The sequence below is a fragment of the Agaricus bisporus genome, assembly GCF_000300575.1.
Source record: "Agaricus bisporus var. bisporus H97 unplaced genomic scaffold AGABI2scaffold_3, whole genome shotgun sequence".
Taxonomy (NCBI): Eukaryota; Fungi; Basidiomycota; class Agaricomycetes; order Agaricales; family Agaricaceae; genus Agaricus; species Agaricus bisporus.
In genome coordinates, this window is record NW_006267366.1 from 1,574,146 (window position 1) to 1,599,458 (window position 25,313).

The 25,313-nt window shown below is 47.0% G+C and overlaps 10 protein-coding genes across 10 annotated transcripts; 7 read left to right on the forward strand and 3 right to left on the reverse strand.

Annotated features, from left to right (window-relative positions):
• Positions 1-52: 52 nt before the first annotated feature.
• On the reverse strand, positions 53-1,388 carry AGABI2DRAFT_191371 (hypothetical protein). Its single transcript, XM_006459320.1, has one exon. The coding sequence runs from the start codon at positions 1,368-1,370 to the stop codon at positions 132-134; it is 1,239 nt and encodes a 412-aa protein (XP_006459383.1). The 5' UTR covers positions 1,371-1,388; the 3' UTR covers positions 53-131.
• Positions 1,389-2,550: 1,162 nt separating this feature from the next.
• AGABI2DRAFT_191372 (hypothetical protein) lies at positions 2,551-4,484 on the reverse strand. The gene is made up of 12 exons (XM_006459321.1): positions 4,295-4,484; positions 4,223-4,237; positions 4,140-4,152; positions 3,959-4,091; positions 3,814-3,889; positions 3,650-3,746; positions 3,557-3,589; positions 3,441-3,489; positions 3,356-3,384; positions 3,089-3,301; positions 2,835-3,025; positions 2,551-2,768 (listed from the first exon to the last, which is right to left on the reverse strand). Exons 1-12 carry the CDS (start codon positions 4,417-4,419, stop codon positions 2,642-2,644), a joined length of 1,101 nt encoding a protein of 366 aa, XP_006459384.1. The 5' UTR covers positions 4,420-4,484; the 3' UTR covers positions 2,551-2,641.
• Positions 4,485-4,789: 305 nt separating this feature from the next.
• On the forward strand, positions 4,790-7,289 carry AGABI2DRAFT_218550 (hypothetical protein). Its single transcript, XM_006459322.1, has 4 exons — positions 4,790-5,382; positions 5,442-5,514; positions 5,571-5,645; positions 5,705-7,289. The coding sequence occupies exons 1-4, from the start codon at positions 4,852-4,854 to the stop codon at positions 6,337-6,339; spliced, it is 1,314 nt and encodes a 437-aa protein (XP_006459385.1). The 5' UTR covers positions 4,790-4,851; the 3' UTR covers positions 6,340-7,289.
• On the forward strand, positions 7,290-7,741 carry AGABI2DRAFT_184097 (hypothetical protein). The gene has a single exon (XM_006459323.1). It carries the CDS (start codon positions 7,438-7,440, stop codon positions 7,606-7,608), a length of 171 nt encoding a protein of 56 aa, XP_006459386.1. The 5' UTR covers positions 7,290-7,437; the 3' UTR covers positions 7,609-7,741.
• A 117-nt stretch (positions 7,742-7,858) lies between these two features.
• Positions 7,859-9,554, forward strand: AGABI2DRAFT_184098 (hypothetical protein; the record flags this gene model as incomplete). The annotated part of the gene is made up of 6 exons (XM_006459324.1): positions 7,859-8,077; positions 8,146-8,167; positions 8,225-8,347; positions 8,398-8,453; positions 8,506-9,400; positions 9,456-9,554. Coding segments are annotated over 6 exons (1,414 nt in total), but the record flags the coding sequence as incomplete, so codon positions are not given.
• Positions 9,555-14,694: 5,140 nt separating this feature from the next.
• AGABI2DRAFT_191375 (hypothetical protein) lies at positions 14,695-15,318 on the forward strand. Its single transcript, XM_006459325.1, has one exon. It carries the CDS (start codon positions 14,777-14,779, stop codon positions 15,221-15,223), a length of 447 nt encoding a protein of 148 aa, XP_006459388.1. The 5' UTR covers positions 14,695-14,776; the 3' UTR covers positions 15,224-15,318.
• Positions 15,319-18,370: 3,052 nt separating this feature from the next.
• AGABI2DRAFT_191376 (hypothetical protein) lies at positions 18,371-18,905 on the forward strand. Its single transcript, XM_006459326.1, has 3 exons — positions 18,371-18,398; positions 18,463-18,718; positions 18,775-18,905. The coding sequence occupies exons 1-2, from the start codon at positions 18,387-18,389 to the stop codon at positions 18,703-18,705; spliced, it is 255 nt and encodes an 84-aa protein (XP_006459389.1). The 5' UTR covers positions 18,371-18,386; the 3' UTR covers positions 18,706-18,718; positions 18,775-18,905.
• A 346-nt stretch (positions 18,906-19,251) lies between these two features.
• AGABI2DRAFT_149543 (hypothetical protein) lies at positions 19,252-20,427 on the forward strand (the record flags this gene model as incomplete). Its single annotated transcript, XM_006459327.1, has 6 exons — positions 19,252-19,462; positions 19,522-19,615; positions 19,671-19,791; positions 19,850-20,087; positions 20,135-20,258; positions 20,313-20,427. The coding sequence occupies 6 exons, from the start codon at positions 19,252-19,254 to the stop codon at positions 20,425-20,427; spliced, it is 903 nt and encodes a 300-aa protein (XP_006459390.1).
• Positions 20,428-20,509: 82 nt separating this feature from the next.
• AGABI2DRAFT_141932 (hypothetical protein) lies at positions 20,510-23,373 on the reverse strand (the record flags this gene model as incomplete). Its single annotated transcript, XM_006459328.1, has 10 exons — positions 20,510-20,882; positions 20,933-21,848; positions 21,900-22,122; positions 22,172-22,242; positions 22,287-22,395; positions 22,445-22,626; positions 22,679-22,780; positions 22,835-23,019; positions 23,126-23,149; positions 23,207-23,373. The coding sequence occupies 10 exons, from the start codon at positions 23,371-23,373 to the stop codon at positions 20,510-20,512; spliced, it is 2,352 nt and encodes a 783-aa protein (XP_006459391.1).
• A 63-nt stretch (positions 23,374-23,436) lies between these two features.
• N19M (N19M NADH-ubiquinone oxidoreductase subunit) lies at positions 23,437-24,032 on the forward strand. Its single transcript, XM_006459329.1, has 3 exons — positions 23,437-23,518; positions 23,578-23,719; positions 23,781-24,032. Exons 1-3 carry the CDS (start codon positions 23,483-23,485, stop codon positions 23,825-23,827), a joined length of 225 nt encoding a protein of 74 aa, XP_006459392.1. The 5' UTR covers positions 23,437-23,482; the 3' UTR covers positions 23,828-24,032.
• Positions 24,033-25,313: the final 1,281 nt, after the last annotated feature.

Consider the following 25,313-nt stretch of genomic DNA (forward strand, 5'->3'; position numbering starts at 1 on the left):
GGAGGAGGAGTGGGGACAGGAGACAGAAATGATGATGGGAAGAACGGTGGGTGGGTTAAATAACGCCATGCCATTTATTTTCTCTCTGTTTACGCGTACAAACAAACGCATTCGTGCGATCATTTCCGCACCTATCCCGTCACGTGCAACACCGTCGCAAGGCCAGCGTGGTCTGACAGCGAATGCTCCTCCTCCTCCGGCGTCATCACCGTGAGGCCCTTGCCAAACACTGCAGGCTCTTCCACCTTGTACTTGCGTTTTGGTAGATAATATACCCTGTCCAACCGCCCCGGCGGAATATCGTTTTTCTGCAGTCGGTAGTGTCCACACGTGAATCCCTTCGGATCAGAATCTTTCCCCTTATAGGCATCCTTCAGGCCCAATTTACGTCCCAGCACCTTGTCCGACTCGTCAGTCGCATTCATGTCTCCGGCAATCACTCCTCCTTCCACGTCCTCTGTTTTGAGTATATCTGCCATGTCTTTGAGCTGTCCAGGGCGCAGCATCTCCCCCGCTGCCAGCGATTCCAAGTGTGTGTTGCCAAAGACGATGACATGGCTATCGTCCTCCTTGCCCGTCAAAGACATCCGTATTCGAACAACCAGACCCGTCCGCTGGTTGCGCGAAAATCCATAATGGACAATCTCCGCACTATGCACATCCAAGTCCCTCGAAACCAACGTCACGTTTCCAAAATATGCTTGCTTGGGCCATTTCTCGTGTTCGATCGGAACGACGGCGAACCTGCTTTGCACCCACTTGTCCATCACTATGTATTGCTCGAGCATATCTTTCGTAACCTCTTGCAACATAATCACACACGCCTCTCCCTTGTGCCCATTTTTTTGTTCCTCGTCTTTATATCTCGTTATAATTTCCTCCAGGTGACGCAACGCTCCTTCGATACGATCTTGCCAGACCCTCCTGTCACAGTTAATATTCCACGTAAGGATCCGCACGGACATTGGTAAAATCTCGTCTCGTCCGAAATCTGGTCTTCTGTTCGGAGAAGAAACATGTTTCCAATCTTTACGTCTCGGTCGATATCGGTACATCTTCAAAGTAAAAGTACGACTCTCGCTCGTTGGAGTTTCCCATTCCGATTCCTCAGACTTCCATTCCATGTCTTGTTTGGTTGGTATGACTGGACGGTTTTTAGAAGGTACGACTGCCTTCTTGGGGATATTAGGCGACAGGTGGCTGACGTCGGGTATCCCTGGCTGGTGGTAGTTATGCCATCCACCTGGCCGTGAATGGAAATCAGGTATCACAGGTCCGTCGTCCATGAGCCCACACGACTCCATCTCATCCTCTGGGTTGGGAGGAATGAAGGGCTCCGTAACCGGTTCGTCAGAGAAAGGCACTCGCATGCCTCGAGAATGCAGATTAAACATCTATCGCCGTGTGAAAAAAAAATGAGAAACTTGATATCAGGGCAACGCCACACAGAAGCTACGTCGATTTGCGTACCATGATCAAATTCCAGAATTACTAAACAAAATCAAAGGCAGGACACAAACTGATTACAAGAGCACATTCAAGATTTGAGGATACGGATTGAAATGAGGGGTGAGAGGCACAAGAGATCAGGGTTTACTCAGCCTTACATATATATATCAGTATCCGTGGGGTCCCTCATGTCCTGTAGGGCCATACACGAGGTGGCACAATGCCAATAAAGCCCTAATCTTGGCCATCTTCACGCCTTGTCCCTTCCTTTTACAACTGAACTCCGTTCCTTCATGTGCAGTCGTTCGATCACTATTGGTGGTTCAAATTCTTCCGACGGTTCGCGACTTCTCATAGTTACACTTCGCTCCGTGGTTTCCGTGAGGCGTCTACTTGGATCAGTGGTATCAACCAGCTGACCACCGGTTGGCAGCTTCGTTTTGCCGATACATTCGATTGTGTTTTTCCCTTTTTTTTGTTTCTTCGTTCGCGACTATATACGCACACATATCAATGCATATACCTCAGCAGAAAAAATCTCTTGGACTTACCGAAACCGAATTCCCATGCAATAAGTATAACAACTTCCATAAGCCTATCTTAGGGGATGCGACTACTTTCTGATTCCCTAGCAAAGTAACAAAATAGCAACTCTTGGAAAGCAAGAAAAGCAAGAAATCGGAATAGAGCGTCAGCTCTCAAGTCCAAATTCCGTATTTATTCACATCTCCACAACGTGTAACCTCGCATCCCTTCACAGTCTGCCTCGAGGCACCCACCCAACCAAAGAGAACGCCGATGAATAAGGTGATTGCATCATCATCATTTCCGCATCATAGTATCTGATACGATCTTTGAATCGTGATTTGAGGAATAACATGTATATCCATCTCCATTGTCAAGTTCCCCAACCGATTTCCCATGCCACACACCAAATTGGACTTATTTAGTAGATTAATCTCTTGGCGCGGTTTCCTTGGTCAAGAAGTTTGTTCTCAGAACGTTCGACGAAAATACTGACGTTCATGACCCGGAATTTTTTCGTCAGCGATTACCATGCACATGTCATTACCTTTCCAGTGTGTCCACTACGTAAAGTGTGTTGCCCGCGGTCAAGGTTGCATATTTGAGAAAGAGCAAGTATAGAATTAATGAAACAAAAAATCCAGGTATCTACATAAACCCACTAGACTTAAAGCTCAGCTTCATCTCTAGCAGCCTTAGGTTCCTCCACAAACGAGCGAAGAACGTTGATCTTGATTTGAAGTTCGTCGATTTTAGATTGGGCAAGAGTGCCTTTCCCCATAAGGGAGCCAAGGCTAAGAAGAATGAACCGCGTCAACGAAATATTGATGGTACACGGTTAATGAAACAATGAAACGTACCGCTTCATCTCTTTCGCGACATAACCATCACCATTCGCCACTACTTTCTCCATGACTTTCAAATAATGATCTACACCATGGGTAGCAATCTTAGCCAATGTGCGCGCTTCATTCAGAATCGTTTGACGAGAATTTGCAGCAGCGGCATAGAACTTGTGCGCAAGTGCATCAAACGCTGGTAGGCGACCAGCCTTGAGAGAATAAAACATGGTTAACACGTTACTCGCGGTGAGTAAGCATCCAAGAAAGCGTACCTTTTCGTTCAAGCCACCACCAACTTGTCGTTGTGTGTTACACTTTTCATTCAAGTACTTTACGAGATCCGCTTCTGACCTCCCTCCTTCATATGCGATACCATCCTTATTATCTGCCGAGAAGAATTTGATTGTAGGGAAACTAGAGACATCATATTTCTTCGCAATATCCCTGTTCATCTCGTCATCTGCGTTAATGTTGGCCACAATGCACTAGAAGTTGGGAGTTCATTTCAAGTTTGGGTAAGGAGAGATTTAGAAGCTTACATTGCCTTCTGGGTTGAAAGTTTTCGCGACTAAGAAGCGTATATTAAGCCATGTGAGGGTATGGATAGACCTTTACCAGACCTACCTTGTTCGTAAGTAGGTTTGAGATTCTTGCAGTGACCACACCAAGGAGCCTAATTCGTCGAAGAAGTGTTACATGGTGACCCGCATACCACGAATCATAACTAGAACAGCGCTTACGGTAAAGGACACGAGAACATTGTTAGTCGGGTTCTAAACACAAATCTCAGCCATTAGCTTAGACAGAAACATCCACAAAAGACGCGTGCGTACCAGGACTACTTTGTCGAAATTATCAGCATCTAGAATAGTTGTCTCTGGTGGTGGAGGGGGTTTAATATTAGATTTAACACCCGATTTTTGAGTGACACTAGTAAAAAAGAAAAAAATCCGCCATTGTCAACAAAAACCTCAAAGGAAATCGGACGAAAACGCACAAGTCAGCCAAACTGTCAAGATCTCTGCCACTTTCATATTTCTCGTCTTTTCCAGCAGCATCAAACCATTTCAGTGCTAGAATTTTACGCCGACGTTAAACCCACCGAATCTAAACACGTTTGAATTTATTTAGAAATGGCGTACTGGGATATCCCTTGACATCATATTTTTTGCCTATCGGCTTTCCAGCACCGTCAGCGTCTACTTTGGCGATGATAACTTTGTCTTTTGCGTGGGCGAATGCGTCTGCTAGTTGTTCATATGTAGGCGCAAGGTTCTATTTTCATAAGAATTTTCATATATGGATATGTGTTCGAGTACATACCTTGCAATGTCCACTGCACACAAGTGGTTATATAAGGTCATCCAAGTTATTCAACAACATCGAAAAGAAACAAGAACGCGTACCACCACGGAGCAAAGCTATATAAAAGGAAGTCAACAACGGTAAGTTGCATTCAATAACAAAGAGTTACGCACAACTCGACCAAAGCAGGTTTACCCTTTCCAACAACTTTATCAAAATTGCTCTGGTCCAAATCGAGTACATTCGACGCAGAAACAGCTGTTACGAACGCCGAAATAAAGAAAAGAGCCAGCTTCATTATAGGGAATGTGTGTGAGGCCAAGTAAGGTAAGAGTATCGACGGAGTTCTGACGTGGAAGTGACAGTGGGAAAGGCTGTGTGATGTTATATGTACTTGTGTTGCTTGGTCATCTCTTCGGTCATGCTTTCCCCGACATAAATAAGCAGTTTTTGAGCTGGTTTATTGGATTACTAGGAATTTTTGGGTAATGTGTTCGCCATTCTTTCTCAAATGTTGTGTTTGTTAGTCGCGTTTCGCGTGTGTCATTTCACTGGAGTCCCCGGAAAGGGTTGTAGGATTACCCGATATAGTAGCATAACTATCAATTTGCCTAATTTTCTTTTTCACTTTGTTATTCAGCAATCTCATCCTCAGAAATTTATATACCCTACCGGGGGGGAAAAGACGCGTCATCCAACTCATCTCCCTTCTTCCCCTACATTCACAATCATGTCAGCAGACCGACATAATCAAGACGACCCTAATCTCGATGACGACAACAGAGAAGATCACTTCATAACCGAAGACGATATTCAAGTAGAATTTGCCGAAGATGGTGACGAACCTATGGAAGACGATGACGATCAAGTCGGCGATCTTCCACAAATCGGTGGTGGTAGTTCAACCGCCGCAGATACAGATGATATAGAAATACAAGACAATTCCGTTCAACACTTCGAATCACATAAAACTTCCGTATTCGCCGTCTCATGTCATCCTACACAACCTCTTGCTGCATCCGGAGGCGAAGATGATCTCGGATATATATGGGATATAACCGATGGCGAGATAATTGTCAAATTGACTGGACACACAGATAGTGTTACTGCAGTAGCTTGGAGTCATGATGGAGAAATCATTGCTACTGGTGGTATGGATGGTAAAGTACGGATATGGAGAAGAGTAGCCAAGGAAAAAGGGAAAGATGATTATCGGACTTGGGAATTCATAACGGAACTGCAAGGGCCTGATGAAGTTATGGTATGTGATTGATTTGACTATTGTCGGCGGTTCATTCATAATATCATTGCACAATTCAGTTCCTAAGATGGCATCCGAAAGGATATGTACTTCTCGCAGGATCCAATGACTCGACTCTCTGGCTCTGGCAATGTACGTTCATAAAGATAAGCAAGATGTCGCATAAAACTTATACCCAACCCCAACAGTACCATCTGGCAAGACGATGCAAGTATTCGCCGGACATGTAGGTCCCATCAATTGCGGTGAATTCACACCCGACGGTAAAACCCATTCCCCCACCCTCACCAACATCAAAACCCAAACTCACAATCTCCTCCAGGAAAACACATCATCTCAGCCGACGCAGAAAACACCCTCATATTCTGGGACCCTCGTTCCGACACACCCATCTTCAAACTCACCTCCTCCGACGCCCGATTCAATCTCGACGGAATAACCTCCCTCGGTGTCAACCCTTCCTCCACACTCGCCATCGTCGGTGGTGCAGCAGGCGGTATCCGAGTCATCTCCCTCTCCAAAGGCGAGGTAGTCCAATCCCTAGGTGGTCACACCGAAGGCGAAAGTATCGAATCGGTCGTCTTCGTCGATCTAACCGGTACCGGTACGGAAAGCCGTGGTGTGGTCGTCACAGGTGCTACAGATGGCAAAGCCTGTATCTGGGATCTCAGCACAATGAGACTACGGAGCACTCTACAGCATGAAGATGCCGTCACCAGATTACTCACTCATCCACCACCACAATCCCATTTGTTAGTTTCCGCGTCTGCTGACAGAACACTGAAGACTTGGGATGCTAGAACAGGCAAACTACTGCGCGAGCATACGGGTCACGGCGGACCTGTTCTAGATGCGTCCCTGGGTTTGAATGGATCTGTTATTGTTAGTGCAGGGGATGACGGTATATGTGCCGTGTTCACAACGGAGTCGACGGATGATGATTATCTTGTTACTTAAAGCGCAGATACAAAGAGAGATAAGGTGACTGAGCACTGTCGGGTATATATCCAACCAAAGATCGTAGATAAGTAACACAAGAGAACCAGTTTAAGGGGTAGAGTACAGTACGGTTAATTATAAGGGTGGCAAGAGTAAATACGAGGTCTATAGTACAATGATGGTTAGACGAATAGCACAACCAACATCGGATGGCGCGCAATTACACTGAAATATTTTTTGGAGAGAGCACCTCCTTTTGGGAAGCGAAAAAGCTGATAGGCGAGGAGGATTCAACCGACGCAAAGGTTATAGAGTAGAAACATGCATGAAAATCGGTGGTGGGAGGGGGTAGATATGAGGACAACGAGGACCATATGTCCAACGTGAAGAGAGAAAGTGGAGAACACCGGGATAGACGGCCATTCTTAAAGATAGCGGCCTAAAAGCAGAGAAGATCAAGATGATCGATCGGGGGGAGGAGATGAAGAGTGGGGAGAGTTGGATGCTGCCGCTCCTGATAATGCTGCGGCAACAGCGGCCGCAGTGGCGTTCTGATCTTCTACTGGCAAGCGTCTTCGCTTAGATGGTTTCTTAGTCCGTGTCTGAGGCATTTTCTGCAGCCGAGTAGGGGGGCGTTTCGTAGCCGGATCTGGTAAGGTGACCTTGTGACCTTCCTCCGAGTTCCAGTTTATGCTGGGCAGGGCGCCATGCTGGTCCCCGTCGATGGTGGAACGCGTTCTACGACGACGTTTGGGAGTCTGAATTTCGTTTGAATACTCTGCAAGTCGACATGAGGTGTTGTCGTCATCCGAGGCATCATTAATTATAGGTGCCGACGCGGGTTTTGAAGAAGCGCTCGCGGGGGTATTAAATGCATCATTGGAAAAACTTCGCGAATGAGTGCTGCTGGAAGCCGACCAGTCGGAACAGCCTCCATCTTGATCATCACACTCGACATCGGTAAATTTGCGTTTGAATGATCCAGAGCTGTGGCAGAGGGAATTCATTAAACTGTGGAGAGGGCGAGGTAGGGCTGAGGTGAAAGACACACATGGGTTGTGAATCAGCTTGCTTGAGAAGTCGCAGTTCTTTGTTGAGCTCTTCGAGTCGGACGACATGGCGCCAAGACTCTATGCGAGCATTGATAGCGTCGTCTGCGACTTCCTGGTGCTTGTAACGCAGAGACCAGTAGTTGTCACGGAAGGTGTTGCACTCTTCGCGGAGGGCACGGTTAGCCTCGGAGAGCTCGCGATTTCGGGAAAAGAGGTCAGTGTAGCAGTGGGATAGTCGCTGGTAGCTCGACAAGAGAGCATCGTAGGACATAGAGCTGTCTGGGTCGGGTAGCGAGTCCATGGAGGGAAAGAGGGATTTGAAAACAACGCCTGGGTCGTGGTCGTGGGTGAGAATGAGCGGGCTGTCCATGAGAGAGGAGGCAGAGCCACGTCGTGGGGGTAATAAGTGCAGCACATTTATTTATTTATTTATTATTATTTGTGATATGTATTATAATATTCCGAGTGTTGTTGCACTGGTGCGCCATGTTCGTCCTGCGCCTTGCTGCCCTGTGCGCGCTGCCGGTGTGTTTCGCCTCCAAATGCGCCCTCCGACTCAAACAGCAGGCGCACGGACCACAAGTCCCACTCGCTACTCCCTCCCTCCCACCGCCCACCCAGACCACTCCGGCTAATCCATCTCTGCCGACCCCCACCATCACCCCCTTTGATTACTCGAAAATCAAAGTACGGGGTGTCAACCTGTAAGTGGATTGACATCTACCCTGGCTTGCCTCATCATTCCCTCTGACTTACTCGTCGCAACTCCCAGAGGTGGATGGCTTGTTCTCGAAGTACGTCCCCCCAGCCCGAGTCCAATTCAACTCACACGCTAACATGCTCCGGCGCAGCCTTGGATCACCCCCAGCGTATTCGAGAACACCGGAAACGATGCTATCGTCGATGAATTCACACTGGGCCAACTGATGGACCCCGATGATGCTCGCAAACTCCTGAAAGCCCACTGGGAATCTGTTCGTAGCACTGGCATGGCTTATATTTATAACTGACGTGTGTCTGCCAGTGGATTACCGAAGACGACTTTGTTGCCATCAAAGCTGCAGGCCTCAATCACGTCCGGTGTGCCCCCTTTATCCTTGCCCTATCAAAATAATCCTCATTTTTATTTCAGAATACCCATTGGTTACTGGTCCATTCCTCTCCCGGCCTCCGCCACAAATACCTCCATAGATCCCTCTCCTTATATTCCCGGTGCATGGCCCTACTTTCTTCGCGCCCTTGACTGGGCCAAGAAACACTCCATCCGCGTCATTCTTGATATCCACGGTGCACCTGGTTCTCAAAACGGCTATGACAACTCGGGTCAACGCACGTCCAATCCTGTTTGGGCACTCAATCCAGCTCATGTCACAAGAACCGTTGACACTATTCGGTGGCTCACACAAACCGTCGGCGGATCAGTTGATGTTATTGAATTGCTCAACGAAGGTGGAGGTTTCCGCGGTCAAATCTGGATTGATAGCATGCGTCAATACTTTCTTGACGGTTATGATGCCGTTCGCGCTGTCGAGCCTAATAGCAGCAGACCCTTGGGTGTCATGATCGGTGATGGCTTCCTAACCCTCCAGCCCTGGGATGGTTTCCTTGCCGCCCCCCGAGGACATAATATTCTCATGGACACTCATGCGTATCAGATTTTCAGCGACGGCGAGTTGAGTCGCTCCTTTTCTGAACACGTTTCTTTCGCTTGTTCCACCCTTCTCCCTTCCTACGTTTCCTACGCTTCTTCCAATCACTGGACCGTTTTAGGTGAATGGTCGACAGCGCTTACGGATTGTGCTAAATGGCTCAACGGTCGTGGCGTTGGTGCAAGATGGGACAATACTGCTTTCCCATCGGATACGAGCGTCTTTCATGATAGTTGTGATGCTTGGACGGGGAGTTGGAATGGAACTGATGGGGGAAAGGGATTTTCAGATGAATACAAAGATATGTTAAGACATTATTGGGAGCTTCAAGTCGAGATTGGTGAAGCTGTGCAAGGCTGGGTGTATTGGACCTGGAAGGTACGTTTCACTATCCTCAATCCTTAACGCCCTTTCACTGACGTGTACTGTAAAGGCGGAAATTGCTGATGAATGGAGTTATCAAATGGGCTTGGAAGGTGGCTGGATACCACAGGACCCAACGGATCGCAAATACCCGAATATATACAAATGAACTTTTTTCTTCAATCTCTCTCTCTTTCTTTGCTCTCTTTGCTCTCTTTGTTTTTCATGTCCATACTGATGCATATATAGAGTTCATATGTACTCCCACATACCTAGTTGTATTTATAATTAGTCTCCTGGTTGACTGTATTCGTGTCGAGGCTTGTGCTTCTGTTGTATATGATTGTGAATGGTCAGGTTACCTTGCTGTCAATACAGAGACATATCTAAATCAACTCTCGAATACGTCTTGCATAGAACGCGTTTTCCACAGTTCCACAGTACAAATTTCTGGAGCGTACTAGGAATAGTTCAGTGATTACTATTGTCGCTGCGACCTCGTATTTTTCAAGACTAAGCCGATTGGTACCAGTACTAAAACTATACTATAAGATTGTTTTTATATCGATGTAAGTTACCTGACCACTCACCTCTTTGACCAACCCTACTACTTCAACACGAAATAAGAGATACGAAGCTTGAAATCTCAAATTTAAGGAACCTCCATCTGTGCCTTCGCAAAGTTTATATATGGAACGACATGAACTGCACAGAAACACGATATATTAATGACGGGTATCACGGCACTCTGCATGGTAGAAATAAAAGAAGGTAATATCGGGTAGGAAAAATTGGGGTGGCAAGTATTTATTTACGGGCCAACCAGCCCACTGAAGAAAGCCGAAAAGGAGAAAAAAGAAAAAGAAAGAATCGAACGGAGGATCTTGCCCTAGTGCTGAAGTAAAAAAGGCTAAAGAAGAGACCCAAAGACTGATATACTACAAGCCACGAGGAAAGCGGAGTGTTCGCATTTGATCTTGGAAGCTTGAAGTATGATTGATATGATGAGATGTCGATGTCAATATGGGACATTGTTCAAAAATTCTTCCCGCGGCACCAAAAATATGGGTCAACCAATTATCCTAGGGTTTGACGTATGATATTTGGGACTCTTGGTTGATGATCAGGATCGTATTAGGATAGGTGATGAGAGCAAAAGCATCAATCACAGAAGTGTTCCAATGACGTGAATACTCTGGGATGTTATTGACTGATAAAGATGTACGATGGTCGTTAGATGGGATAATATCGCGAGTCGATCAGAAAATAGGGGAAGTGCATCAATCCGAATGCAAATAGAAGATGCGATGAGATACGATGAACTTGAGGTATTCAATCAGATCCAATAACAAGGTCATGGACCTGAACTGCTGCAGACCCACGCCGAAGTCAGGTAGGCGAAGGGACAATGATCTGCAGAAGTACGCGAATCTGAACCAAAGCACGGCTGGGAAGGACTTGGAGGGTTCTTATAGGACATTCAAGCAGAACCAAAACGGGGATGAGGGTCCGGTCCGTATTATCCTTCATCGGGCCACTGAAGCAATCTTGGACGATGAAAATAAAACCACTTTCATCACGAGAACCATGTCGAAGTAGACAGCTCCAATTTCAATCATATCTTTGTTGTGAAAAGTGTTGATCAGATATTGAGCACTGATTCAGGGAGATACCGGGCTTAGAAGACATCAGCAACATATTAGAAAGCAGGCTACTCATGGGTAAGCTGGTCTAGATAAATGGCCTGCTAAGTAATGAGTTCCATACACAGGACCGGAAACGATGTACTAACTTACGATGCACATTCCGTCAAAAAAGGTGCAGCCGAAGAGTACTTGATTCACCGAAACGTACCGCGCGAAAAAAAAAGGCCAGATGTGGGGATTATCTGATATAGAATGCATTCAATTCTGGCAGTTTCTGCCTGCCACACAAACGCCCAGCAAGGCCGTGAGTGAAATCTTCCTTCGGCATCTACGTGATCAAATCAACCCGCATAGACTCATAGAAACTGGAATACGAGGTGCCAACAGATCACCAATCTGGCTTGAAGCGATAACGCTCTCCATCCAAGGTGGGACCATATACATAGAGCGACCTCGAACAACGGGGTTGGCTTCGTCCTCATTGATAGTCTAATCCGGGAAGTCCATAGCAAAACCGAGGCCGCTAAAGCAAATACGGCCGGTTGCCTAGATAAAAATGTTGCTTTGCTTGATGTCTATCGAAGATAAAAGTTTATAATATTGATCCAAGTCAGTCACACAAAAAAAGAGAAAGTCGCTGAACTTACGAATTCTGTTGTGTGAACACGAGCGGTATACATAGGGAAAGGGTTATAGAAATTGAAAGAGCGATCTAGATGCCTATCTAGATAATATTCCTAGAGCATAGTCAGTGGGGCGTTTCCAGAGGGGACAACAAAATGAATAGAGCAAGATAAATATCCCTCTAACCAGAAGCACCCCTTCGAAGGCGCCTGAAGAGCCGCTGCTCTTGTACCATATTGCCTTAATTGGCAGGATGACTCTCAACGACGACCTCGACAGTAGAGATTGTTTGTATAGAATCTTCCATGGAGCATGAGATCCGTATTTCCCGTGGCATTGCAAGCTTCTCGAGATCGACTTGGTCGAAGATACTACCAGCCGAAGTAGGAATGTTAGTAGATGCGCCTTCCTAGCCGCTCCTCTAAATTTATACGAAGAAACAAGATCTGATAGCCCCTGGATAGTCCCAGAGCAGGCTTGCGGTGAAGTTCACGTTCACAGCGAAATTGCCTGATATTTGACCGGACAGGATGTAACCACATCAAGTAGCCATTCTACGGGGAATGCAAGCGAATGAGTGAAGGAGTTCATGCTATATGAAGATACGAACCTCGCCCGCCCCGTCCACTTGGTTTTTTCATGTATTGTGCCCATAACGAATTGAAAGTGCGTAGGCTGGTTAATCCGGATCATGGCTTCGCCGAGATGTGAATGGAATCGTACAGAGAATTTAATGGATAAGACGAAGACACCCGATTGGGCGAAATTGGCCGGGACGCCAGCGACATGGCAGGAGGAAACAAAACCTTTACGGAATCTGCCTCGATGCAAAGGGCCGACTGTATTAACGTACGCATTTGTTGCGTTATTACTTGCGAGGGTAGGCGGAGTGTTGGGGCTGACTTGTTCAAATTTCAAGCCCATATTCGAACAGGCCTAAAATCTACGGCAAGTACCATTCAGTTGGAGGGCCGACAATTTCATCTAGATGGAGACAGATTCAGATTCATGCATGAAGCCTAGGATATGCACGCTCTCAGCTCTCGACATGAGCAGCTTGGCATTCTCACACTGTCGCTCAGGGTGAAGGTGACGCGCTATGTAATTGTGTCCATGTTGACCTGATGTTGATGCTTATTGAAACCAAGACAAAGACTTCCTCCCGGTCATGCGTGCCCACACCCTTTCACATCCCGAGCTGTGAGAAAGGAGTAAATAACCTGACCGTCTCCTTGGTGAAGCAACTTACTAAACATATGGCCAGACATTGAACAAATGATTCATTGCAAACCGGTAGTGCTTGTAGTCGCAACCAATTAGGGAGTACCTTGATTTGATTTTTGAATATGGCCGGAGAAACCCGTTGACACCGCAGAGCAATTCAGGTTGAAGTGCCAAGGCCCTATGACAGGGCTCGCAGTCCTGGTAAACCAGTGCAGCATAAATGAGAGCATTATACTTACCTTTCCGACAGGTTCAACCTGGTACAGCCACACCAAGGGGTTTCATTTATGTGATGGGCTGATGGGCGGCTAACAATCGTGCAGCGTGGAGACTTCCTTAAGTCATCCTTGGTGGCAGCAGAAATGATCGTTCCGTAGCCCAAGTCTCTCTCCCAGCTGCCACACATACTGAGCCTTACCAGACATATTTTTCATACCACTTTGCATCCAATCTCATGGATATTTGTCCCCAGGAACCGAATGAAGCCGGAGCACGCGACAAAAGTGTGGGGCCGCTGATAACCAGTCAGATATGGAGAGTTGTCAGATCGGGAATATGGTTGGAGCCAGGCACCAGGCATTTTGTAGATGGTGACACCGAGCATACTGTTCAGGAGATCACGCAAGTCGTCTCTGAGAGGCTGAAAGAACTTCAGCTGATACAGTCGAGGACGCTGATCGAGCTTTGCACTGTTGGTGGGAAAGACGAAACAAATAATAGTATAATGGAACTAGAGAGCCTTCTTGCAGCTCTAGAGTCCCTTTCTTCCCCATGGCGGAAACTCCCACCCGAGCTCCTCGTCGAGGTATTCTCTTGGTGTATTCCTCCCCAAGACGTCCTCAGTACCTCTTCTGCTCCTCTACTCCTCACACGGATCTGCTCAAGGTGGTACAACCTCAGCGTAAATAGCCCCTCCCTCTGGACCTCAATCATTCTGGCCGAAAACTTTCTCGTTAATCAGGTCCACCTTCGCTCAGCCATTAACTTCGAAGACAAGTGGCGTGGAATCAACAGTTTTGACTTCGATATCAAAGAGGCAGATTTCATTTCTCGAATCCTCACTCGATCCCGAACACTCCCACTTTCTCTATCCACTCACACAATACTTTTTCAATACCCTCAAGCAAGCAATCTGCTGCATGAGCTCGTATCAAGGTCGAAGCACCTTGCTCTGCTTTTTCCTGAGCCTAAAGGCCCTCATTGGTCATCTGTACCAGTTACTTCAATTCCTCTTACAGCTCCCTTCTTGGAATCTCTTGATCTTTATGCTCCGCAAGTTCGTGGAACATCCCAGGATCCACATTGGGTCCTGCCCTTCATCAGTCTCATCCAGTCTTCTCTACAAACACTCAAGCGACTTACCGTCATCACTAGCGCTCCTATGTGGCCTTTCACGGAATCAGGTCTGAGCTGGTACTCAATCACACACATCACCTGGATGCCCGTCATCCTGGCCTCTGATGTTATCGATTTATTCCGCTCGGCACCGAATCTCGTGCATGCATGCTTTCCAAACACATTTGATGGTTCCATTAGACCACCTCTACCGGAACCTGTATCACTGAGGTACCTTGAGACTTTGGTCACTAGAGCGGAGGGGATGTTCGACTCAATAACCTTACCCAATCTCCATCACTTAGTACTCCTTCAGTCTTCCGACTGGGAAAAAGACGCTCTTGTTGCGTTTTTCCAACGTTCAGCGTGTCTACTAGAAACGCTCTATATGTATGGAGCAGCATACAACGAACCTAGGGCTCTTCTCCAAATTTTAGAGACTGTGGAAGGTGGTTCATCTGCACTTTCCTCGGATGAAAGACGGGCGGGGGAAGGGAGAAGACACCTGAAAGCATTGCTCATCGCTGATCATCATGAAAACAATCTTTTCTCTGATGAGTTTATGGATCGATTGACTTGGGTACCGGAAATTCGCCAGGGCGACATGGTTCTGTTTCCGGGCTTGGAATATCTATCGCTCTATAACATTGCACCTTCAGCGGCAGAGAAGCTGGCTGCATTGCTGTTATCCCGCTCTTTCGATGTGCGATCAGCCGTCGACGAAATTCACACCTCGACACATCCGATGAAGTTGAAGGTATTTGAAACCTGGCATCCCGACGCTCATCTGAACTTTTTTGGGCCTATGGACTGGGATGCGATAGAGGATCTACGAGAGGAGGGACTAGTGCTCAGGATATTCAAAACGGGCGATTCGAAGCCTTGTTTCACCGATGGTGAAAAGGTGGTATTGAGACGTTACGTGGAGGAAGAGGGTTTGGTGGTCAGAGACTATTTGCATGACATCGGGCAGTTTGCGCCGATTGTACTTAGAGAAGAACTTGACTAGATTCAAATTGAATCCTCTGATTCGGTCACGTTTGTATCTATCCACTGCGACGAAAAACAGTCAGACTCCTTGCAGGATGGATGTGTCACCATCAGCTATATAACAGCAACTGTGCCTCTTGTCCCGCGAAGTACCGGTAAAGCCAAACACAGTATTTAAAGCCAATAATACCTTTATGAGCTAGTCAAACTGTCAGAGACTGTCAGTGAGCGATTGGTCGGTGACATTAAAACTAACACCGATCAACGTTATGTGGAACTAGATGACCCTACTTCAGATTGGCTCGGAATTTCGTGGTATTTGGCCCGGCCCCGATGAAAATGTGGGTCAGTGCAGGGCCAGTGGCAATGACGCTCGCGACAACAGAGAACAATCCTTCAAGAATTGATTATAGTCGATGGACCCTTGATTGAACTGAGATCCAGACTTCTTGATGCCGCTGACACGAGTCCAGACACCAATACCCAAAAAAACATCAAAATTAAATCAACGGTAATCGCTTGACACTTTCTTTTTTCGAGTCTGAGTACACCAGGTGATCATGATGCTCGAACACAGCCCACGGTATATGCCACCGTGATGAATACACGAAGAGATGGATGATGGATTTCAAAAGGGGGAGAGGGGAGAAAGATATACCCTGAGTAACGGTCCGGGACCTGCCTGTATCATTCAACGCGGGAATTGAAGGGGTTTAGTCCACAAGGGGGTGAATGCAAGTTGGGAATCTCGGACTCAGTTTGCGAGTGGCTGGAACCAATTTGAGATCAACTCGAGATCACTGTACATAGCAAGACAACGGTATCCAGGGTATGTTTCGCCAAAGTGGTAGAAATCATAAGATAGAATCGCCTATCGGTACTGCCCGTGCGCGCGGGGTTTCAAACAAGTACGATGTGACGCCATGCGCATGCTTCTTTGCACCTTCTCTTTATAGATACTGCCACTTAGGTAAATGGAAATAGATATAGCGCCGATAACATACTGTATGTGTATTCGAGTCTCGTCAGATGAGCGGTCCATATTGGGCCACAAACGTGGCATAATGCATGTTTTTAGGACTCGCAACAATGCGATCGTCTAAAAATAATACTCCCATCTGACGTTGGACTCACACAGTTGCAATTACGTATCTAGTGCCTAACCTAAACCACGTAGGACATTTGCCTCCGAAGATCTCAAGGCGCATCTCGTCCCGTGAGTCAGGAAGCATAGTGGCATTCTATATTCGGCTATTCAGCGAAGCTGCTACACTTTGATCTATCTCCTTTCGCCGGACTCATTTTTTTCTACCGAGCTTCAATAATATTCTTTCCACAATTTCACGGTTTCATCATACGAAGTAGGACATTCCATACTCAAACACCGGGTCATGTTTCTCGCCAGATTCACCTGTCAAACAAGAACTCCGGATACCAAGTGACCATAGCGCGTGAACAAAATCCTTGTGAGTATTTACCACAGTTACGCTGCGACTCGGTAACCTATTTCTCATACAGGAGTTCGCCATAATCACCACTGCAAAATGACAAGTAAGAGGATAAGCGGCCAGTCGGAACAGCCTAGAGATGCTTTTTGCGACGGCCCGGCAGCCTAGTAAACTATTTTCGGTTTCTCTGCTGTTAAAATTAGGTGTGTGTTTGGTCGTCAATCGAAATCGTGAGAGCAATCTAGCTTTATTGGTCATTTTCGTCGCCGCACGGCATGCTTTGATTTGTGCAGACTCACACGCATAAGTACGTAGCCTTGATGAAAATCTGGGCAGCTGGGGTTATCCGAGGAAAGATACCTTTTTTTGGTACGGCCGCTGGAACATTCCTTACTAGTTATACTCTCGAATTTCAGCACCACATTCTCAATCACCCGTCACGCATCATACACGCGATCTTTGTGAGCACAAGTTATACTGAATTCTAAAAGCCCGATAAACTTGCAATCAATCCAAGATCAGGTCGCATGGCACAGCAGAACCTCCGAGTCATTGGTACCTGCTCCTTCCAAGTTTCGTATTTCATGAATCGTGAACTTTTCCGGGCGAGGCGACCAGTGATGCCCAACATTATGGTGTCAGTAAGTACTCTCGAATGCACGGCAACTGCCACTTCGGCCATAACGAGCTGAACTAAAGGAGTACTAACCGCGCCCCAGGTTTCACATCATCAAGATTTGTGCTTCTCGTCCATTATCACTTACCTCTTTTCGGCAGGCCATCGGGACCACCCGGTTATTGAGGCTTCTTTTTTGTTATGAATCAGTTGCCCCGAAACTCAAAACAGCGTTCGAAGCAATCGAACTCCCTTTGGTGTATTCCTTAATGTGTCAAGAAATCAGCATCGTACTACCTCCGAACCGGTTACTACAACTTCCCCTTCACGCGTTGTCCAATGACTTTTCTGGCAATGGTTCTTTTTTTTTTGGTCATTTTATTCTTCAAAGGTCAACTACTCATGCACTCATTTCAGACATCTCGTATCGTTGTTGTTAGAGATTTACATGCAGGGCTCTAATGGCAATTGTTTTTTAAATCCCCAAACCAAGGACCAGTAATGTAAAGACGATTACCTATGAATTTCACTCGTATCATGTAACACTATCTTGTCTACCGGTTCGGTATTTAGGCACTCTATATTCTCAATGAAGGGTAGCTGGGTGAATGACAGATTTAGCTAAGGTTTAGTGGGTTCACCCAGCTTTGACTTGATGGCATTCAGATGTTTAGATCACTGAATTAGAAAATGAGGGGACTGATCATTGGAGTTCTACTTAGACACCGAAATACGGCTTTGTATTATCCAAAAACAATGGAACTGTGGCAAAAAACAATAGGTTTGCATGCCATTGTGAAATACTGCCGAAACTATGTGTAACCTCACCGAGTGGACCGCGTTTCAAGCTATTTTTGGAATCAGTATTTCCTGAAGCAGATATTCAATTAGCTAGCTCAGCAGTAAACCGCAGCTCTGGGAAAAAGTGGGGAAGAGAAAGAAAGGCATCAGGTGCCTGGATCGATCGGTGATCCTTTGAGCGATTGACGTTTGATGCCAGAAAATATATCGACAACCTACCCGGGTAGGTTAATGTTTTCGGATATGCGTATCTTGTTTTCTTTATATAGAGTGCCACAAGCAACGCTACAACAGCCCACCTCTCAGGCACTTACACAATGCCGACATCTGTGAGTCTCTCGCTCATTCCCAGCTACCATCGGCGTTGAGTTTCTCCCCTTATACGCGACCCAGGGATCATCTTCGTCCGCAAAGCCTCTTAGAGGGAGGATGACTTTTGTCGTCTCTCTACCGTCCACATCCCAGGAACTGTCACCGCTGAGTGAAAGTGCTTCACTGCCGCCTGTACCCTTCCAAAAGGTGGCCGCAAGTTCCGGCGGACAAATGGGATATACAGGAATTAACGGCGCGGGTGGCAATGCCGGCGGAACCACCAATCAAAGCAACAATGCATTACAGAACACCAATGGCAATTGACAGCGATTGCTTGGTATGTTGTACCGCTATCTTGCGGATAGAAAAGATGTTAACACAGGCATCTCCCAGACAATCTGTTCTGGCACTGTGGGGTATTGTCCCAATATCTTCCGCCGGCGATATGGTTAAACCGTAGATTGATCATCTTGAACTTGCCTCGATTTGTATTTGAAACCCGTATACATCTGTCGATACAACGGAAGTTTGGTCCTTGACACGTGTCAACAAGACCAAAAGCGCATCAGCCTTTAGAGTACTTATCAAGGTTGCTGAAACGGCGATTGCGGGGGTAAGATGTTCATCCACAAATGAGCAAGAGTCATGCGGATCGGCATTTGTTCGTGTGAGCGCAGCGGAACCTACTGACACTCACAGGTGTGAATGCCGCATCGTACTAGTCTCTTGAAGCGAAATAGTCATATCATAGCATGAACCGCGTTAAGTGAATCGTCCGACTTGACCAGAACAAGTAATACGAGTTGTCACGTGCATATGCGCGTCCATCACGCGTTCGCCTTCAATGTGCATTGTGCACTTGGTTAAGTTATGACCCAATCCATCGTTCCATCGACACCCGGACCCTCAACCCCGCTCTCGGAATCATATACTTATCATTCACCGAGACCAACTGCCGAAGGACCCTATATCCTAGGTGTTGATGAAGCAGGACGTGGACCTGTATTAGGGCCCTTGGTGTATGGGGTTGCGTATTGTCCTGTTTCATTCAAGGGTAAGCTAGAAGGACTAGGGTTCGCTGGTCAGTCGGTTCTCATTGGTTCAAGGCAGTCTTAACACGTCCCTGATGCGCGATATTAGATTCCAAAACTCTGGCTGCTGAGGCCAGATCGTCGTTGTTTGATACCCTAAGTTCGGAGCCCTCAAATCTGGGATGGTCCGTACGTGTAATTTGGTGGGGTTTCAAGTCAAGCAATACTATCATATATCTGAATCCTTACTTAATTCAGTCCACAGGCGATATCCAGTGGTATGATGAAGCGTCCACCGATCAATCTCAACGTACAATCCCGGGAAGCCACCTTCCTCCTGATTCGGGAAACGCTTGCAAAGGGTGTACAGCTGACAGAGGTACTTATATCAAACAATCAAGAAGCTCTTACTGATGTACGCCATTCGTGAATCACAGGTGTATGTCGACGCTTTAGGGAACACGACAACCTATGAGAAAGACCTGTCCGAGCTATTTCCGGGTATCACTTTCACAGTCACGACCAAAGCGGACTCAAAGTTCAAGATCGTTGGAGCTGCCAGTGTCGCTGCTAAAGTAACAAGAGATGCATGTATTGAATGCTGGCATTTTGAAGAAACTGCAGGAAATGACCAGGTCGAGTGGAATAAAGCATTTGGGTCTGGATACCCCTCCGGTAGATCATTCTCTGATTGTTGCCATCGCTGCTAAATCTCTAAATAGATCCAAATACACAAATATGGCTGAAGGAGAATGTTGAACCGACCTTCGGTTTTCCCAAGGTGGTCCGCTTTTCTTGGACTACCGTCAAAGTTTTGCTTGAGAAGCGTGCGCATCCTGTCAAGTGGTACGGGTCCTGATATCTCGGAGTTATTGTCACTGATGAACAAAAAATCTATAGGTCGGATGAGGGACAAGCTTCACTAGTCAAAGCCTTTGAAACAGGCAAAGGACTGGACAAAGACCGGTGTAGGGTTACAAGGGATCTTCAAATAAGCAGCGTCAACATATTGTAAAGTAACGATATATACCACATCTAACTCGACGGACGAATGATGTGTGTGACAGGAAAGAATGACACCAAGAGAAAACCTATCGCTATCGTCTCTTTGGATTTGGAGAATTCATGGGTTCTTCCGTTGCTTTTCGCTTGGCACCGAAGCCGATGCTTAATTTACTTCTTTCGCCCGGGACAGGCGTTCCTCCTTGGGAAGATGTTTCGACGGCGGTGGAGGATATCCGCGAAAAGCCGGGTTTGGGCGCTGGAGATCCTGACGCACTAGGTGTGAAAACGGATGGTCCAGGGCTGCCGCCATTGGCGAGCGGTTGCACCTGTGGGACAGGAAGAGTCAGGAAGCCAGCTTCTTGCCTCGCCAAAGCATTCTTTCCCTCTCGCTTTTTCTTTGTCTTCTCCGTCTTGCCTTTGGCGAGTGGCTGAGCATCCAAAAATTCGGCGGCCTGAGGGACAGCCCTGGTAACAATGTTCAATATATAAAAAGAACCGGAATAGAAGGTACTGACCCCCTGTTGCCCACGGAAAGTACAAAATGTGCTTGGCCGGCTTTCTCCTGACGTTGTTGAAATGCCCTATTCATGCTGAGTGGTGTATCCCCACTAGCCATCGCTTCTTTCTTTTTTTCTTCGGCAATTTTCTTCAATCGCTTTTCCGTCTTCATCTTCCCGGACCCTTTCCCGTGGAACTTGTGCGATAACGCTTTCCACGCTTCTTTTGGCGTCAACTCTCGACCAAACTCGTCATGATAGACAATGTTGACATCCGGCTTGTAATCCTTGAACATGTCCAAGTTTTCGCGCGCTTCCTGTTGGTCGCGTAGTCGATTCTCGTATTCGCGCTGAGCCTGATCCTTGTTAGCCCCACGCGACTGAAGGCGGTCCAGCTCCCGTTGAGAAATGCGCTGGCGCACGTTTGCCAGCCAAAGATCGCGCCGTAACTGAACCTTCTCACGTTCCTGCTGACCCGCCGCAGGTTGCGCAAGGATACCTTGCTGCCTGAGGATGTTAAGGGTAGAAGCCATACCCTCACCAAATAATTGTTCAGCCGAAGTCCCGACGGCACCTTCACTCGCCGCGGCTTCTTCGGCTTCGGTCGTCTTGATGGCATGTTCAATCTCATCGAGCATCGCTACGTCATAGTCCTCGGCTTCCTCATCTTTTACCGATATCTCCCCAGTTTCCAACTCATCGATAGCCATGTCGCCAGGAGCCATGGATATATCTCTCGAAGTTGATGGCTCCTTCTGCTCTGACCGTTCAGGCGGCGAAGACTGTTCTCGAGGTTCGGCTTTGGGTTCCTCTGTGAGGTGTAATCCAACAGACCGCACGAATTCTGAGGTGTCATCGAATGTTAGTCCCTTCTCTTCTTCAATCTTCACGCCATTTAGTTCAGCAGACACCTCTTGGGCCCGTTCTTCTGCAACTAATGAAGACGTTAAGCAGTGATTGAATTAACAAGGCGGTTAGGACATACTCTTCTTCGCAAGCTCTTCAGGCGAAGGTTTTTTCGATTTGGTCAATTTCGCTCGACGGGAGCGTGCAAGTGCGGCCTGCAGTTCATCGTCATCTACGAAATTAGCATCTAGGTTGCGCTCGCGCTGAATCGGTATTATAGATTTCTCGTCAACTTCCATGCTACTTGGGTCAACCGGCTCCAGTAGGTCGGTGGCTCGCCGAGAAGAGCGCTTTTTTTTAGCCTGACCACAAATTATGTATGGTGCGACGTAATTTAACCGTTCGACTCACCTTAACTTTCTTGAAGCTGACCTCGCCTTCTTTCTTGTAATCAGATATGTCGAGATTCTCTTGATGATCATCTATCAGTAAAAAAACAGGAAGTATTGTAGGTGAAAGCACCGACTGGTATAATCAATGGAAAGCAGAGACTTGTTAACAGCTGCAGCTGCAGCTTGCTGTTCTTCTTCTTGTTTTGCCTTCTTTGACACAGTCGCTGACCCCAGTCGAAAGCCCTAACAAGATAATGTGAGTCAGACACAAATGTAGAAGAAAAGCACTCACAGAATCCTGAGGACCCTCAAGGTCTTCGTCATATTTGGCGAGGATAGATTTCTTCAAACCGAGACTACCTTCTTTAAACTCATCGTCATCATAGCCAGTGTAATCACGGCGTTTAATTTTCAAATCTTGATTTTTTTGTCGCCTTTCCTCTTCTGCCATCTCTACGTTCTGGAGTTCGTCCTCTGATGAAACATGAGTCATCCGACACAATTCTCGAAGATACTCAAAACCGACCTTCATTATCGAGAATGCGACTATCTTTGAGCGTGAGTATACGAGCTTCACCTTCGTCCAGCGTGTCGAAGTCATGGCTAACCTTTAGCCCGTCGAGGTCACCTAGCGGGAAAGGATCAGGTAAACGGACTTAGAATATGCGAAATCCGGACGCACGCTCAGTGTACTCTGCTAAGAACACTTTGTCCATCTGTTCTAATTCCTCTTGCCTCTTTTTCGCGAGCTCCTTCTCTTTCCTTTTGTTTCGTTTGATCCATTTTAAAGTACTGTCGACATCACCATCTGCATCGCCGAGCGTTGCACCCTTGAGTGAAGCACGGAGTTCTTGACGATTTCGTACCCTGAGAAGGTTTGCATAAGCATTTGGCTCTGCGCTATCGTCGTCGCCTATGGAGTCCACGAAGGGACATGGAAGTGACTGTGCGACGACAAAAGAGTAGTACTCACTTGGCTAGTCCATCTGCAATCCTCCTGAAGATGTAAAAGAGAAGAAATGAGTTTAAATCAAAGGAACATATCAACACGTACTTTGTTTCACGTTCCTGCGCTTCTGCTTCGCGGCGTTTCTTGTAGTTGTCCTCCGCCTGCTGGTCCTTGTCGTCTGCTGGAGCTTTGTCTTCGGTCAAGGGCTTGAGTCCAAGCGAGATACGGATCTTGTTGGTCTCTTCCAAGCTAATACTTTCTTCCATCGACATCTGGGCAAAGCGGGTAGGTGGTGCAAGTGCAAGAGCAAGTGATGGCCGCGAGGAGTGGTTGGTCTATTACGTCAGCAGCCTTCTTGTTTTCCCCCCGACCACGCTCAACATGCTGTCGCCGTTTCGTCAAACGTATAGATATCTCGTTCGTGCAAATGCTCATACATTCACCCCTTTGAGTATTGACCACTTCGTGAAATCCAGCAACGCCAGGCTCACGAGAGCCCCGTAATCTACTACTCTGTACTGCTCGGGACAGTTGGCCCGGTGCTGGCCGTTGTGGCCCCGTCTATTCGCGAAAGCTTTGGTTACAAGCAGCCAGAAATGATCCCAACGACATATCCCCGTGCGCTATTTTCTTTGTCCTTTGTCCTCATACTCGAGTTTTGATGGGTACTTTTCATCAGTTCCTAACCGTCCCCGGAGACCCATACAAGGATATGAAGACGAGTAGTCAAATGCTCCCGGCGTATCAAAAACGGTACTGGAACGAAGTCGCGAGGTTCTACTTCTTTGCAATAGCGGGATTATCATAGTCAATATCAAGAGTTCAGTTTATTCGTCGTCAATCTCCCTTGGTCTCTTGATTTTGCCTCGTGTGTGATTTTAACATACTCTGCGCAAGCAGGTTCGAGATGGCCATTTGTGCCCAGTGTCGCGCAATAAGCCACATAGATTAACGAGATACCCAAGGTTGATTGAACGTACATCTCTCAAGCGAGTTCAACCAGAGCAAACTGTCCAAAATTCAAATGGTTCTAACTTGTTATAATCGGGTACTTCTCATACTAGCACTGGGGCAAGGCTGAAAACCGGCGATGTCGATCTCGAATTCGACATGTAGTGCGCAGATCAAGATGTAGGTCCCAGACAGACCTACAACTAGCCAGTGACAAATTTATACTGGTATGATCAGCCTTCGAGTTGCGAGACAGCTGGTTCACTACCCCGAGGATAATTCTTTTCTCGTCTAAACGTCGGAAGCACGCTGGTGACTACATTTTCCTTGTCTACCTTTCATCATACTGGGAAGATCGGAAGGCAACTCTTTGTAAGGAGACGAGTCGTTCGCTTATCTTGCGAATGTCCCGTTGCTGTTTTGGTCGGTGTGCCAGGTCTGAGTAAAATCGTTCATTGTTGGCGACTTTCACACCTTAAGGCAGCATCCCGCCGCGTATAGCGCTCACAGGAGATTGTCGGACGTTATGCAAGCCGCGCTTTTTATGTTACTACCATCATAGGATTCTTCTCTGAAGCTGGTACACACAGCAACCAGAAATATAGCTATTCACATCGGGTTGGGCCGGGTAGCTCATCTACCCAAAGCAATTCTTTATCACCGCTATAGATCAGCGCTCAGAATTGGAAACTTTTACAACGGGGTATAACCAGGCTGTCAATGGGACGATATGGTCCCAAGTCCCTGGAAAGGAGGACAATTTTGGCTTTCGAAGATATAACCGTCTCTCCACTGATGAAGAAACCTCGTCTATTTCAGTGTATCTCGGACCCCAGGAGCATAATGCGTCTTGACGAAATTAGAGGTGTCGACAACGAGGTGCAGGCACACGCGACTTAAACAAAGGCAGAGGCCTCGCTAGCGACCGACCGCCATCAATTGCTATCAGCGATCGATTAACGGATAAACTCCATAGTACGGGGCAGGTCACCTATTGTAAACACGGTGGAACAATACATTTGACGAGGGCAGTGGCCTCATCGACGACACGGACACGACTAAGAGAGCGAGACTCCTGAGTATGCTTGACGATGAGGCTAAAATCAAGCGGATCGAAGGTACTAAGTAGTAAGCCCTGATTCATGGTGCATGATGAGCGGGGAGCGTAGGGGTCAAACTTACAGAGATAGCGGTATGGAAGATGAGTAGAACCACATCGTCGGACAATAACGGTAGAATAGGAAAAGAACGACGATGTCAT